Here is a 17119-nt window from a genome sequence, read left to right as displayed (position 1 = left end):
GTCCCCCACCCCCACACTCCATCTCTCTCTCTCTCTCTCTCTCTCTCTCTCTCTCTCTCTCTCTCTCTCTCTCTCTCTCACTTGCTCACACACACACACACACACACGCACACGCACACGCACGCACACACAGGAGACCAAACAACTTCAAACTCCCAGTTCTAGGACCACCGTGACTGTCAATAAAAGGTGCCAATCACAGGCAGCCCTAGCCAAATCTTTTCGAGTTGAATTAAAAAAAAAAAAAAAGGCAGGTTGAGGGCAGAAAGGAAAAGAACACAGCAACGTACAATGCATGAAGAAAGCTCCGTATACACATGGACAGGATCCCCAGCAGGCAAACAGCTGAGTATCTCCGACTACCGGGAGGACGCGGAGCACTACAAACAGGAACTTTAAAGGGATTGAAATCTGTTGCCTGTTCCACTAGGAATATTGTTTGCAAGGCACAAGGTGTCTTTTGGTAGTGATCACCCTCTGCGCATGCGCAGGTCCAGTCGGGGGAATTACTGCCCTGCCGCCGACTAAGTTGCATTCCTTGAATCTTCGCCGAAAAGACAATTCTTTAATCAGAGTTAGTAATGTGGACAGTACAAAATCGAGAGAGTTTGGGGCTTCTCTCTTTCCCTGTGATGATTGCCATGGTCTGTTGTGCACACAGGTGAGCTGCTGTTGTTGAACGTCTCCTTTTTTCTTGGTGTTTTTCTTTTTACATGCTTGCTGGATCATGTAGCTTGTTATTTGGGGTAGGTGTGCCTGTCTATTTTTATGTCTGCTCGCAGTTTGTGCTCATTCTGAATACGGTCCCTACTTCTTCCCTTCAGCGCCAATGAGCCCAGCAACATGTCATACGTGAAAGAGACAGTGGACAGATTGCTCAAAGGATATGACATTCGCTTGCGGCCGGACTTTGGAGGTAAAGCTTCATCTTTTTTCAACCTGTAACCCATATCTAGTTTTCCTTTCTTGTCAAAGATAAATGACCAAAAAAGCATGTAATTTTTGTAAGCGTGCACTATGCCCTACGCCCTGAACACACACACACACACACACACACACACACACGCACACGCCAGACCCCCCAGTCGCAGGTGGATGAACCCCAGGCAGAGCCGACCTTCCCCCAGCTCGGCACACCCTCTGCATAGTCACTGCATCACGCGTGTGCCCACACCTGTTTTCCCAGGCTGTCCCCTGCATGGAGGGGTGGGGTGGGAGTGGAGGGAGCCCATTTAGAGTGTAGTAAGTGCAGGGAAGCCCCTCGTCCCTCCCCAGCCTGTTGCCACTCTGAGAAAATGTCCATGTGTCCCACATCCCCGGCAGGACCCCCCGTGGACGTTGGGATGCGGATCGATGTCGCCAGCATAGACATGGTCTCTGAAGTGAACATGGTGAGTGGCCTTGGGACGGCCCGGCAGCCGGGCTTACGCAGATGCGAAATGGATGGGTCCCCGTGCCCTCTGCGTTTCATTGGCGGTCATCTCGCCCCAGCCCGGGAGTCCCACGCCGCGTGCGCTCCCCACTTTGGCACACACACTCTGTTGCCCCTGGTTTGTATTTTCGACACAGACACACACGCGGGCTACTGCGGTGTGCGGGGAGGGGGGGCAGAGGGGGAACGTGCTCAGCACTATTTGGGGAAGGACGGGTTACTGGCAGCAGTGGATCGGGTGGGGCGGAGTCTGAGCGTTTCTTTAGCAGGGTTTCCTTTGGTCTTCCGAGGCGGAGGGCACCATCTGCCGGCGGTCGGGCGGCCTGCACTGGGGTCCTAGGACCGTGGTCCGCCGCTTTCTCACCAGGTCAAGTCCCCGCAGCCTGGGAGGCAGGACCCACCCAGGCCCCGCCACCAAGCACTCAAGTCCACAGACGAGGTTTCTGAGTGTACCATCCCTCTCTCCAGGCTTTAGCATGCGGTATGGCAGGAGCAACAGGCTGAAACGACAGTCCATGCTTGCTAATACGAAAGTACTCAAGCCAGCTTCTGGAGAGGCTTGTATTATTCCCTTGTGGGGGTTGATGAACTTGTCTTGCTGCATCTTGCAAATTTAAGATGAAACAAAATAGGCTGAGTTTGTTTTGTTTTATCCTAGAAACTTAAGCATGCCGGAAAAGCCTGATGATTAAAGGGACGATGGCAGAGGGGGGCGATAGTAACAGCTCAATCCTTTCATTTCAAAGGGTTAACATTCTTTTGTTTTCTTTTTTTCCTCCTCCCTTTCTGAAGCTGTTGCAAACTGGATTGAAATCATAGCTGTCATGTTCTCTATTGGCTGTTGCCGACCACTGTGTGGTAGCAGTTTTCTACTTGTTAAGAGTTTCTAACTGTTGCTCCTCGTAAAGCAAGGGGAGAAGCCTGTTGCTTTTCTAGAACCAACCACCCAGGGAACAGCTTAGATCTACTGAGCAAAATGTCATTTTTTTTCCACTAGCGAAAAGTATTGTGCCATCAGAAATTCAGACAAAAAAACTTTGGGGTTTTTATCCTCTATAGCTGTAAAGGCTATTGAATTGTCTTTCATTTAATTACTAAGAAATATGCTAAGGTTTAATATGCTAAGGTTTAAGAATTAATACGTTAAGGTTTAAGAATTTTAAAGGTTATGACAGAGAGAAATAAATATAATCTATTGAATGAGATTATAATAAAAAGTGTGACTATTAATTTTCTGCATTTTACAGTTGTAACTTACCTGATTTTAAATAGCTTATTTGGAATACTATTTTAAGATAAGGTCTCTGATTGTTTTATTGGAAAAAGAAAAACAATTTTTAAGAAATAATGCACAAATGAACATTTTTCTGACTTGGCAAAAATTTTTAACTGACTAATTTACAATATTCTCTTCACATACATAGCACTACCACAAAATAACACAAAACACACTATTTATTAATGCAAACACTGGAGAATGTAATAATATGTGCACATATACAAGTCATACCCAATCCATGCTATTGCAACTGAACAAATTAAACAAAAACAAGTTGTTTGTATCATGCAGATTAATGATGATAATATTTTCCTTTTAAGTCGTTTATTTTAGCACCTTGTAGATAACCACATAGATAATTTATAAAATAGGAGAGGATTCAGAAAGCTCAAAAGGGAAATAGTACCTTTCCCAGTCTATAGGGTACTATAATTTTCAGAATTTTAAAGAATGTATAAATCTGTTGACTATGTTTATAAACACCTGTTCAGGTTTTATTTTTATTTTTTGTTTTTTGAATTGAACAGGAAAGTTGCTGTTAACCAAAACAACCATCACAACAAAAAAAGCTCTTTGTAACCAGTAGTTCAACTGAATTCATACATAAGCTCAGAAAAATAATTGAATTTAATTGCAGTGCCACTGGAAATAGCTCCTAATGATGGAATAATGCAGTCTATTTACTCACTGCACCATGTGTATATGTACTTGATTTTTTAAAAAGTATTCACCAAACAGATAAATCTATGAAAAATGCATTCTACTAAAATACCCATTACCTTTCCACAGTGGTGTTAGAAACATATGGGAAAATAGGAAGCACTGAACACTGAAAAATAATAAACCTTGATTTACTTATTCTTCTTTGTCTCTCCTTTTAATGATAGCTACCAACAAGACTCAAGGTTTATTTTCTCTCATCTAACAGACAGCATTGAAATAAACAGATAGGAAATAAATCCAAGAAAAATGGAAACAAAGAGGATTTTTAGGATTGAGGGTTCCATAAACACAGCCTGAGTGGCTAGCCCTGATAAAGAGAATGGTCTATAATATACTTTGATTTTTAGATAATTTAAGTAGAGGTGAAATGTCTGTGGGAAAAGACTCATTGCTTCTTATGTTAATCATGTTTCAGTAGCCTGATAGGCAGTAACTTTTGAGGTTATTTAATAGGAAAATTTCACCAAAATTAATAAAAAATAAGAATGGACAAAAAATATAATAAAAATAGCTTTAATTCAGACAAACATTCATTACTACAGCATTTCTCATTTTTATATCTTTATTCGTTACCATTATTATCCACCCATTCCACAACTGGGAGAATAACATAATAATTGTACATTACATTAATGGGTTTGAAACTAGGTTTCTTTTAATTTTTGTTATTTTCCTATGCTACCCTAAGTGAAATATAATTCCATATTGGTTTATGGCATTGTCTGTTTCAAAGACAAGCATAAAACATTGAGTATTTTCTGATTCATGTACTTCAGGATGTAAAATGCTTTTCCCAAATAAGAAAATAAAATAGGCTTTATAGTCAAAAATCTCTACAATTGAGAATTGTTGGTACGAAACAGTGAATGCAAAACCTCGGAAGAATAGTACTGATGCAGAAGAAAAATAATTCTTAAGAGCAAGGCTTATTTTTCAGGCAACAATATTATGGATTGAATTAGGAAGGACTTCTTCTGGCATCATGGGATATATTGTGCATGCTCTAGTGACTATGTACTGTTTTTTTGTTTTGTTTTTTTAACAATTATCTTTAAAAAAAAACACTATGATTTCTATTTCTTGTTATATTAAGCCCTTCAAACCCTTAATTTCTACCAAGCCATATACCAGCAATCAATCTCTCTCTCTCTCTCTCTCTCTCTCTCTCTCTCTCTCTCTCTCTCTCTCTCTCTCATCATCTCCACCCCTCACCCCTTCCCTTTCCCTCCCCTCTCCCTTCCTCCCTCTCTACCTCTCTCTCTCCTAAGATGAACAGGATGCGGATGGGGTAAAAAAGGAAACAGTAGCCTTCAGAAATTGCCTTTAAAGAAACTACTAATATCTGCTAATATAAACCCAGTAAAACAGACCTAGTATAGTAAGCAAGTAGATCTGGGAAACATGATATTAACTACCTGCAAACAAGTGGTTGGACTCTTGAATTTCAGATTCCAAGGACCAGTAGTTCCTTCTCATTAAAGAGGTGGCTTCTGATAATCAAGTAGAGCTCTCTGTCCCTGATCTAAAGAAACTATGGTCCAAGGGAACACTTACAGAAGACTACATCTATTGAGTCCTAACTCAAAGAAACCATTCCCAGTAGTAGATAACTATCATGTATTCATTGTTTCTTTTCTTCCTTCATGCATGGATAAATGCAACAATGAATACTCTTATAGGTGTTACAAGTAACAACAAAACAACCGAAAAACCTAAAATGAGCCAACTGTATAAATAATGCCTAAAAGAAAAGCAAATATAATTTACCAAATTCCCAGTGTTATTAAATTCCACTGTTGTTGCTGTTGTTATTTTAATATTCGATTCTAGTTTTCTGGTCTATACTTCAGTTATGTCCAATTACCATCCTCTTGGTGACACAAAACAGCAACCACCTGTCAGAATCCCTCCCCTCCTCACCCATTTCTTTAAGTCAGTGTTTCTCAATCTTTAACGCATACCTGACTCCTCTAAAATTTTGAAGTGTCAAAATGTAAATTCTGAATCAGTGGTGCGTGATGGGGTTGGACATTCTGCATTTCTAACAACTACAACTCCTAGGTGACAGCAATTGCTGGTGTGTGAAGAGTGCTTGGAGTAGCAAGGCTATCTATTGTCCATTTTTCTAAGATCTAGCATCAGGAAGAAATGAACTTTTTTTGTCTTAAATTTCTCTAAGAATGGTATTATTTCATGGTTCCAAATTAAGGTTCTTGTTAATTCCTAGATAGTTAAACAGGTGGCTGTGTTTGAAAGGGAAATGTAGTTTAATAATTGATGATAAGCAACAGGACAAAGGCAAGAGCCTGAATGATGGGGCTTGACTTAGAAGAATAAGCAATCTTCCTAACTGTGTCAATACTTATGAGTCAGCCAACCTTAAATGATGGCTGTGAAAATACTGCCAAGCTCTGACACCCCAACAAGACATCCCGCTGCTTCACAGAACACCAATGACTTTTCTTCTTTTGAATAGAGAATATTGCAAACTGTTTTTGCCCCCACTGCGGAGCTCGCAATAGCTTCGTAAAATAGCCTAATCATACTCTTGCTGCTGTCAGTGCATTCTATGAGGTTCTAACAGAATTCCTTTGCAAAAAGAGCAAATAGGTCAGTACCATTTAAAGGTAGGAACAGATATCAGCAGTTAAAGATATAAATACATTTTTCTCTTATGTGAGTAATCAACCAGGTCTCGCCTTTAGGTGTTGGGTTACATTATTATACCATCTGGAGAAACTGAAAGGAAAAACTTCCATTTGCCTTGCTGTTTGGAGATAACAAAACTATCTTTTTATACCTTAAGTCATATCAAAGCAAGTCTATCCAGATTTTTTAAAGTTGAGTTCACATTTGAAAGCCTATGTTTCCAGGATTATAAGGCCAGACTGGATATTAAAATGTACAATATAATGAAAATAAATAGTAATATTTATTGAATATATCCTATGTATGAGGTATGGTTATCCAGTTCTTCACATTCGTAGCTCATTTAATCCTTGATTTAAAGCTTATTATTCCCTAATACAGATGGAGAAACTGAGGTTGAGAGCAGGAGACTTAGGTTGAATGAGGTTAAGTAAATTGCTTAGAAGTTATAGAGCCAGAATTTGAAACCAGGCATCCTAACTCCGGGGACTGGCTTCTGTCTGCTAGACAAGTGAAAAAATAATTCCTGCTGTTTAGCTTTGGACCTTGAGTGAGTTATTTGACTTCTCTGGGCCTCAAGCTTCTCCTGTACAAAATAAAGGTAAATGACACAATTGCTAAACCTCTTTCCAGTTCAAATATTCTATGATATAAATTTAAACCTTTAAAGATTTTAGACTCTGTCAAAATCAATATTCTTCCCTTCCATCTTATTCTCCAGTTAGAGTCCATCTTATTCTATTTTATTCTCCTATTAGATGTGTCAATCAACAAGCACTTTTTGAATTCCTATTGAATGGAAATGATGGTAGTTTCCTGGGAGCATGGCAGTAATGATTGTGCACAGTCTGAAGCCTCTTGAATCACCGTTTTCATTGGTCTTGCTTTATCATTTATTTTTTTCCTAGTTAAACACATTCCCAAAGACAGCAGTAAGAAACATTGATGCAATCGTCTTCAAAATGAGATTCGACTAATGCCTTGTTTATATTGTATTGAATATTGCAGCCAAGACCAAATTGGAAGTATTGCTATCTGATACTGTCCATTGTATTCAAACTGGGAACATTGCTCCACTACTGCCAAAATTATACATTTTTCATTTATACATTATACTTAATGTGAAACAGAAGGAAACTGTTACTTCTTAGGATCTGGGTATCCCAAAGTGTTTATCCAACCCACCTAAAATATTTCCATCAGGTAGTCTCATAGCAAGGGGTAAAGCCAAAACGTTCATCTCAACTGAACATCACTTAGCATCAGTTCTGTGTTTGATGCTTAATAACACCTTCAAAACACACATGGATGAAAGCTTACATTGTCAAGAAAGGTAAAACAATTCAAAAGAAAAATAAATGGTATTAAATCTTTCCAAATGATTTGAGTTTTAATAACTCAAATCACAGTATTATCTTTGAGGATAATAGGAAGATGAATAGATAATATATTAATACTTACAGTTGATTAAATATTAGTACAGCGTTTCCCCAATGAAATTTTTCAGAGCACTGAATCCTACGTTTCATAATACCAGGATCAAGTTCTTGCATTTTAGAATACTTCTGTTTTCATCAAATCATGGATTTCATGAAATCTCTTGGCTGCTATCTTTTGAAGGAAGTTAATAGTAACGTGTAACAATCTATTACTTGGCACTTGACAGAAATGCTCAAGAAAGGGTTTATAATTAATTCCTATAAGAGGTGATAACTTAGAAAAAATGGCTGGCCACAAAACAAGAAAGATGCATGAGTTTTCTTTTGTGAATTCAGTTACCTCATTTTAGAATTCTCATAGCCCCTCTTTTTCTGCTAGTAGTTTTTTCTGTTACCCCATTGAGTGCCAAGGTATTCTCATCCTTGCAGTCCCAATAAATCCCATCATCATATTATATATTTAAGATTAAAAGCCATTTTTCCAAGAGCATTTATTCAACATATCTAGTAAAACAGATATGATCTCTGTCCTTGTGGAGTTTACAGTTTTTTTCTTGTTTTTAAAATTTCCATTTCTGAAGTAAGTTTTTTTCCCTTTGGAAGATTTTGAAACATCCATAGTTATCTTCATCTTGAGGTTTTGGATCAACACGTATTTACAGAACAATTAGTATTTTATCATGTCCTAAATGACCCTAGAGATGGAAATATGAAAAAAAGACATGTTCTATACCTTCACATAGTTTACAATGTACAAGACAATGTATAGAGAAAATTATTTAAAACAACATGGTAGTCGCTATGATAGAGACATGCAAGTCCAGAATCCTGTGGGAGCCCAAAGGGGTGGTTTCTAAAGCATGGTGAAGTAGTCATGCTTGAGAAGAATCTTAAAAAGGAAGAATAGTTGGCACCACATATAGGATGCAAATGAGAAGCTTCCAAACAAAAGGAAGGGCACAAGCATTGGCAGGTTTGCCTGAGAACAACATGGAGTAGTCTGGGAACTACAGGTATTCACTGTTGTGAGAAGACACAATGAGAAAATGAAGGAATAAGACAGTGTTATTGAATGTTCTCACTGATGTAAAAGTAAGTCTCTCTCTCTCTCTCTCTCTCTCTCTCTCTCTCTCTCTCTCTCCCTCCCCATATATAGTATATGTACTGACCAAGGAATAAGTAACTGTTTCTCTTGGAAGTGGACCCAGAACTAGGAGTATGAGTGTGAGGGATACTTATGGTTCTTTATATGTCCTTTAGAATTGTTTGATTTAAAAAACAAAAAAATTATTATACATGTTTTATACTTTCAGTTTAAAACGATACAGAGAGAGAGAGAGAGAGAGAGAGAGAGAGAGAGAGAGAGAGAGAGATGATGATGATGATGATGATGATGATGATGATGATGATGATGGAATTGGTATGCTAAGGATATAAATCCTAATCCTGAAATAAAGAAAACTGGTAAAGATTTTAACAGATGCTATGTTTTGTATTTCAGATAGATCATTCTGGCAGCTATGTAGAGGGTGGAGTAGAGAAGGCTAAAACTGGGGACAGCCTTCCTAGTTAAGAAGGTAAGAGGGTATTTCAAAGTCCAGATGAGAGATGATAAGTACCTAAAGTAGAACAGCAGATTTAGGTATGGAAAGTTAAAAAAAAAAACAAAAACAAAAAAACCCAAAAAACCTCAAACAGAGGAAAATCAGAAAGATTTTGTGACTGGTTAGATAATGGAGGTTAGAGAGGAAATGAACCTAGGATACCCTGCAGGGTTACATATTGAGTGATGGGCACATATGCACCATCTGCCCAAGGAGGAAACATAGGTAAGTAACCCCAACCATCTTGTTCACCACTGAAGTGAATGAATATGTTTCCAGTATTAAAAACATATACTATATCAGATCATTTTGTTATAAGGTACTTGTGGAAACACAGAATATTAGCCGTTGGAACTATCTTGAAAAAGACTAGCTCCTTCCTGACTCTTCTAGTTCTGTTCACAAATAAGATGAGTTCTACAGGGAGAAATCCCGGGGCCCATAAATGTGGTGGCTGGAATGGGTTGGTTAGAGATATGGAGAAAGGGTGCTGCCAAAATCAGGGAATCGGAAGCAGTTCACTTTAATCTCTAGCTGTTCTTTCTCTAGGAGGACCTTGACCCTGATTGGATTTGGATCATACTTTTCAAATTCCCCCAGAGAAGTGATCTTTGTACTCTGTTTTAGTTGCCTTTATAAAACCACATAGGTAGAAAGACAAGATGTGTGGGGAACCCACTTACACAGCATCTGCTCTCTTCTCTACCATGTCCCTAAAATGATTCAGAGTCCTTTTGGAACATTGCGTTTTCATGTGAAATTGCATGAAAGCAGTGTGAGTTCTTGTAGAAATCATATTTGGGGATGAAATGAAACTGGGTATAACAGACAGCACAAGTGAGACTAACAGCATGCCCTGAAAAATGAAGCTTAGCTGCCAGGAAATTAAAAAGTGACTCCCAGGAGCTTTGTAGAAAAACTGAAACATTTGAATGGCCTGGTGGGGATGATTTTAAACAAGAATTCAACAGAGCCCTGTCCCCCACAATAGGTCCCCTGGAAAAAGGATACCTATTTAAGCAAGTCTTATTCATAGATCGTATTATTTAATTTAGAGAAAGAAGGCAGAGAAGCACCTAGAGAAATAGATTCAAATAGAAGAGGGTACTTAGGTAGCTGTTAACAATCGGCTATTCCATCCCGACCTCAGCTGAAAAAGAGTGTGGGTTACGATCCTTCAAATACAACAGAAAAGTTAGAGGCTAGATGCCTTGCTCTTGTTGCTCAATGGGTTAATCAAGGAAGTTACTAAGAGTGAATCCTACTTCAATGAGAGGATTTATTTGGGAATCTTCCTAAAAGTGGGGGAATAGATTTGTTGAAAGCTAAGGGTCCCTGCCTACTCTAAACCTTCATGACTCATGGGGAGGTTTTTTCTCCTGCTCTATTATTTTCAAGGGAATGATATACAATTCTATAGTCATGAGAAACAGTTCTGTGGTTTCCACAGAGGCAGTTCAATGAGATTTATTTGAAATCCTACCTGTGCCTAGAACATTTTCTCATGTCAGAGGCCATCATTTCTTCCTCCTACCACCTGCAATCCTCTCCCACCCAAATACATCTAGACCTATTTCAAAACCCACAGGAAATCATCTTTCTTCTATGGCCTTGTATGTAGCCACACTGGAAAGAATTCTGCTCTAGAACGGGCATATTGGGCAAATAAAAAAATGAGGACTGAAAAGACCAAAAACCCAATATAACACAATGATCATCTTTTATCCTATATAAGGTTTTTATTTATTAACTTTGTCTTTTCCCCCCACATTTTGTAATCTCCAGGAAATTCGGTATTATATTTTTTATGCTCTCTATGTAGCTTCTAGCATATTATATGGACGTAATAATAATAACAACATTCATTAGGATTGTAAAAGAATTCTTCTAGTCATAAGAAAGGGTAATAATGACATTTCCATTTTTAAATTTAGGAATTAATAGTTTCTCTGTTAGGTCTACCTTATGCCTTCATCTATAATTTTATTTTATGTTGGTCATGATTTATGACCTGTTTCCATAGAAACAACTTTATCACATGGGACTGCCAGTTTCACACACACAAAATCACCTTATGATATATGCATGTGCTTCCTGACTTATGATGGTGACACATCCATACATCCTAATAAACCCATCCTAAGTTGAAAGTATCTTACATATGCACTTGATACAGCTAAACTACTGAACACCATCGCTTAGCCCAGGCTACCTTAAGTGTGCTCAGAACATTCACATTAGCCTACAGCTGGGCAACTATGTTGAGTTTCATCTCAAGCAAATTGCCTTCCTCTTCTCCTCACCAGAAGCAGGAAACACAGATGGGCATTATGTAGACAGGATGGGATGCGAAAACACAAAACATAATATCCAAAAGTACTGGCAAAACAGGACACTGTAGAGGGTCGGTTGTTCACCCTCGTGATCACATGGCTAACTGGGAACTGGGCCTCGCTGCCGCTGCCTAGCATCAGGAGACAGTGTCATACTGCATATCATTAGCCCACGGAAAAAATCAAATTTTAAAATCTGAATTACAGGTGCCACTGAATGTGTATGGCTTTTACACTGTCATAAAGTACAAAAATCGTAAGTCAAATCATGGTAAGTTAGAGACCTCTGTACAAAAATATATGTACACACACATAAAAAGGTAATTTTCATCAGCTTTAGAAAATAATGACTGCTTTTCATTTTCAAAATATCATCTCCATACTGCCACCTGGACTATTACTATCTCTGGAAATATTTAAGAAATTATTTAAGAATGAGTTGATGACTACAATGTGAATATCATTTATTTATTTTTTATTTTTTTCAATTAAAACTGACATTCAATATTATTTTATATTAGTTTCAGGTGTACAGCATAGTATTTAGACATTTATATAATTTATGTAGTGATCCCCGTGATTAGTCTAGTACCCAGTTAGCACTATAAATAGTTGTTGCAACATTATTTATTATATTCCCTATGCTGTATTTTACATCCCCTGTGACTGTTGTTTTAAAGATTTTTATTAAAAATATAGTGATCATACAATATTATATTAGTTACAGGTGTACACCATAATTATTCAACATTTATAGACCTAAAGAAGTGATCACCATAAGTCCAGCAACCATCTGACACCGTACCACGCTATCACAATATTATTGACTCTATATTTCTTATGCTGTATATTACATCCCATGACTACTTTGTTTTATAGCTGGAAATTTGGACCTCTAATGCCCCTTCACCTTTACCCCCTTTGTAATTTTTCAGTTACAGTTGATATTCAATATTATTTTATATTAATTGCAGGTGTACAACATATGGTTAGACATTTATATAAGAAGTGATCCCCTGACTAATCTAGTACCCACCTGGCACTATACATAGTTATTATCATATTATTGACTACATTCCCTATGCTTTACTTTACATCCCCATGATTATTTTGTAATCACAATTTATACTACTCAATGCCTTCCTTTTTTTCACCCACTACCCCAACCCCCTTCCATCTGCAAACATCAAAATGTTCTCTGTATCTATGAGTCTGTTTCCATTTTGTCTGTTTATTTTGTTCTTTAGATTCCACATATAAGCAAAATCACATTGCATCTGTCTTTCTCTGTCTGACACTCGACTCAGCACAATACCCTCGAGGTCCATTCATGCCACCACAGATGGCAAGAACCCATTCCCTTCCATGGCCGAACAATATTACATGGTATACTCTTCATTTATCCACCGACGGTCACCCAGGAGATCTCCACATTTTGGCTATTGTAAACAATGCTGCAATGAACATATAGATGCAAACATCCCCTTAAAGTAGCTTGTTGAGTTTCTTCAGATAAATACCAGGAAGGGAGATTACTGGAAGGGAGATTTCTTTGTCTTTTGTTACCGCCTTTGTTTTAAAGTCTATTTTGTGTGGTGTAAGTATTGCTACCCCAGCTTTTTTGTTTGTTTCCATTTTCATGAAATAACTTTTTCCATCCCTTTACTTTCCATCTATATGTGTCTTTCAATCTGGAGTGAGGCTCTTGTAGGCAGCATATGTAAGGGTTTTGTTTTCTTATCCATTCAGCCACCCTACGTTTTTGATTGAAGCATTTAATCCACTTACATTGAATGCAATTGCTACTATGTAGTCATCGCCTTTTTATTATTCATATTTTTATCTATTTTTTTCATCTTTAAGAAATCTCTGTAATATTTCTTGTAATACTGTTTGGGGGTGATGAACTCCTTTAGCTTTTTCTTGTCTGGGAAGCGCTTTGTCCTTCAATTCTAAATGACAGCTTTTCTGGGTAGAGTACCTTTGGTTGTAGATTCTTGTTTTTCATTACTTTGAATATTTCATGCCAATCCCTTCTGGCCTACAAAATTTCTGTTGATAAATTGGCTGACATTCTTATTGGAGCTCCCATGTATAATAGGTAACTAACTGCTTTTCTCTTGCTGCTTTTAGGATTCTCTCTTTGTCTTTAACCTTTCACATTTTAATTATGATATGTCTTGGTGTGGGTCTGTTTGGGTTCATCTTTTTTGGGACTCTATATACTTTCTTGGCTTCTATGTCTATTCCCTTCACCAGATTTGGGAAGTTTTCGGTCATTATTTCTTCAAATAAATTCTCAATCCCTTGCTTTCTATCTTCTTCTTCTGGCACCTCTATGATGTGAATGTTGTTACGTTGATGTTGTCCCAGAAGTCTCTTAAACTGTTCTCATTTTTTAGGATTCTTTTTTTCTTTTTGCTGTTCCAATTGGGTGGTTTATGCTACCTTGTCTTCCAAATCACTGACTTGATCCTCTGCTTCATCTAGTCAGCTGGTGATTCCTTCTAGTGCATTCTGCATTTCAGTTATTGTATTCTTCACTTCTGACTGGTTCTTTTTTATGTTTGCTATCTCTTTATTGAAATTCCTTGAGCATCCTTATAACCATTGTTTTGAATTCTGTCTCTGGTAAGTTGCTTGCCTTCATTTTGTTTAGTTCTTTTTGGGGCGTTTTCTCCTGTTCTTTCATTGGGGACCTATTTCTTTGTTTCCTCATTTTGACTGCCTTTCTGTATATGTTTTTTTTTTAATTGGGTAGGGCTGCTATGTCTCCCAGTCTTGCCGGGTGACCTTAAGTAGTAGGGGTCCTATGTGGCCCAGTGGCACAGTCTCCCTGGTCACCTGAACCAGGTACTTCAAGTGTGTCCCTTATGTGGGTTGTATGTGCCCTCCTGTTATAGTTGAGCCTTGATTGCTGTTGGCATGTCAGTGGGTGGTATTGACCCTCAGGCTGACTGGCTGTAGGGTTTGGTCAAGTATACAGCTTATAGGCTGCTGTATGTGGGGATGAACCCATAGAGTGGAATCATCCTAGTGTACTCTGGTGCCTGCTGTGACAACTCTTTGGTTGAGCCATTTGTGGGGCTAATTGGGTGTTGTTTTATTGTGGTTTGCAGCCACAATCTCGGCATGTTGGTTCTAGGGTCTCTTGAGAGGGGCCCAGATGCAGGCCCAGGGCCTCCACTGCCTGTGACTGGCTGGAGAATACCTGGTAGGAGCTACAAAATGATCCACAGTTGGCCATTGCCTATACAGTACCTGGAGGTGCATGGGGGATGCCACATGGCAAACCAAGGATGGCTCCACCAATACTGGGTCTGGGGTAGCTCCACAAAAAGCCAGGACAGCCCATGGCTGGCTGCCACCTGCTGGCTCCAGTAAGGTTCAGCCACTGATAAAGCCCAGTGCGGTAAGCAAATTGGGTAAGGCTGGGTCTCAGTGAATCAGCAGGGTGGAGCTGTGGTGCTCACCAAGCCAATCAGATTCAGATTTGGCCTGTGCAGGCGGGCTCAACACAGGAAAAATAGTGCCCATCTGTTGGCTGCATGAGAGAAAAAGTCCACACAGGAAAAAATGATGACTGTCCCTCCAATCCTCACCCCAAAGTTACACAACTCAATCTCTCCCCATATGTCTCTGACATCCCCAGAATCACAGTCGCTTTGCTGGAGCCTAGGGTGAGTGCTTGTGCGGGTCCTTTAAGAGGATGTCTGGGTTTCCCGCAGGCTTCTGTCCCACCTGGACAGTTGGAATCCCCACTGTTTTTCACAGTCAGATGTTGTGGGAGCTCCTCTTCCCAGCACCGGTACTCTAGCCTGGTGTTGGGCTGGGTTGCTTGCTTCTCTGTGTGGAACCTCTGTGACTGAGCTATCCCTCCCAGTTTTCATCTCCCACATGGAGGTTTGGGGCCTGTTTCATGTCTCCACCCCTTCTAACAGTCTCTATGTGGCTTCTTCTTTTATCCTTAATTATAAAACTTCTGTTCAGCTAGACTTCAGATGGTTCTCCAGGTTGATTGTTCTATAATTTAGTTGTAATTTTAATGTGTTCCAAAGTGGATGGCATTTAAAAAGAAGAAAAATCAAATATAAATAGTAACATATCAAAAGGCCTTCCTCAGCCAATCTGGAGAGGTTTCGATTTTAAAATGTCTTAATCAAATTTGAAAATATTAAGTCAAAAATATGTCTTATCCAGAAATACATATATATTTATCTATATATTTATCTATTTAGTCATTTTTGCTGTAATTATATCCTTGCAATTACATGGTATGTTTTCTTTCAAATGTCAAGTTTTGTCTGAAATTTCTACATTCACACAGTAGTTTGTCATAACTAGTAAATTTGTTAAATCAACTAACAAATGTGATAATGATGATAATTCTTTCCACTGACATCACCACCCCTCTGCCCTGTTCCCCACTTCCTCCCCAACACACACACAATTCAGCACATCCCAAAGAAACGAATGCAAAAATAAATATCCCAATTCAAACTGAGTTGAGGCTGATGAGAGGAGAGAAAGAAATGTACTATAAAGGTTAACAATGTTTGTCGATTGAAAAGTTTTGGCTTAGTGTGATGAGAACTGATGTTTAGAAGTTCTGAAGTTGGCAATGAGAAGAGGACAGGATGAAAAAATTTGGAGATTAGAATGTACTCACAAAACTGGAAAATCATATTCAGTCCTTAGTGAGTTATTGGTGCATATCTCCTATGTCTATGAAAACACCACTTTGTGAGACCCCCCACAAGCTGTGTTGTCATGAAGTTTGAAGGGGATTTCATAATCTGGTTCTCTGAAATTGTGGAAGAGAATGTTTTTCAGGATATACAGATAGCACGTGCCCTACTATGTTCGAAATCATTGTCGTAGAACGTAAGCATATCTTGATAAATTATGTTTATGTGTAGTCACCATGCAGCTGTTCTACATTTGAAGGGATTTGCACCTCTAGTTCTCAAAATAGACAGAGATACGTGAACCCAAACTCAAACAAAGCAATTGCCATTATTCCTTTTCAATACTATTCAGTGTCATTGAGTGGAGGTTTGTTTTTGAGTCAAAATATGGACTTTGTTGGTAGTGAAGATAGGGAACATCTACAGAAGGTGATTTCAGATTAAGTGGGAAAGTACAAGTTTGAAATGCCATCATTAGATCTTGATGTCTTCAGCTTTGATTCCTGCTGAAATGCAAATAACCCTGAGAGAGGCAACAATAATGCTAGTTCTCAATTCCTGTATTTATACCAGAGTGTGAGTGAATGGTTGAACGAGAAAATAAATTTGTTTCAGAGACAGAGATTTGGAAAAGATATGAGGAGAGAGAGGAAGCAGGAGGTATACTTTTATCTAGAATCAGCAGTTTCCTGACTTTGGAGCCTGATATGGAACAGCTAGAAAAAAATGGCTGAGGTGTGCTGAGACAGCAATAGTATTCACACTGATCCTCTGTACTCAAAAGGCATTTGTGTTGATCTGACAGTGATGTCCAATATTTTGTAGCCTGAGATGTGAATTCAACAAATTCAGCTCCATTGTCTCTAGGTTGTAGCATCTATGCTTACTGGCCAACAATAATGATGATGTCTTGTAATTTTAACAACCTGATGAATCTCATAGTTAAAATCAATTTCTGGTGGGCAGCACACT

General features: G+C 38.6%; 1 protein-coding gene across 1 annotated transcript in view; it reads left to right on the top strand.

Moving 5' to 3' along the window:
• The first annotated feature begins 443 nt into the window (after positions 1 to 443).
• GABRB1 (gamma-aminobutyric acid type A receptor subunit beta1) overlaps positions 444 to 17119 on the top strand; it is a 376209-nt gene continuing 359533 nt past the window's right edge. The window contains exons 1-3 of the mRNA XM_081052728.1: positions 444 to 661; positions 825 to 916; positions 1324 to 1391. Of these exons, the coding sequence (XP_080908854.1) occupies positions 582 to 661; positions 825 to 916; positions 1324 to 1391 (240 nt within the window). The 5' untranslated portion in view covers positions 444 to 581. The remainder of the gene's footprint in view (positions 662 to 824; positions 917 to 1323; positions 1392 to 17119) is intronic.

The sequence above is a fragment of the Rhinolophus hipposideros genome, assembly GCF_964194185.1.
Source record: "Rhinolophus hipposideros genome assembly, chromosome: 1".
NCBI classification, from domain to species: domain Eukaryota; kingdom Metazoa; phylum Chordata; class Mammalia; order Chiroptera; family Rhinolophidae; genus Rhinolophus; species Rhinolophus hipposideros.
This window is presented reverse-complemented; position numbering and strand designations above follow the sequence as displayed.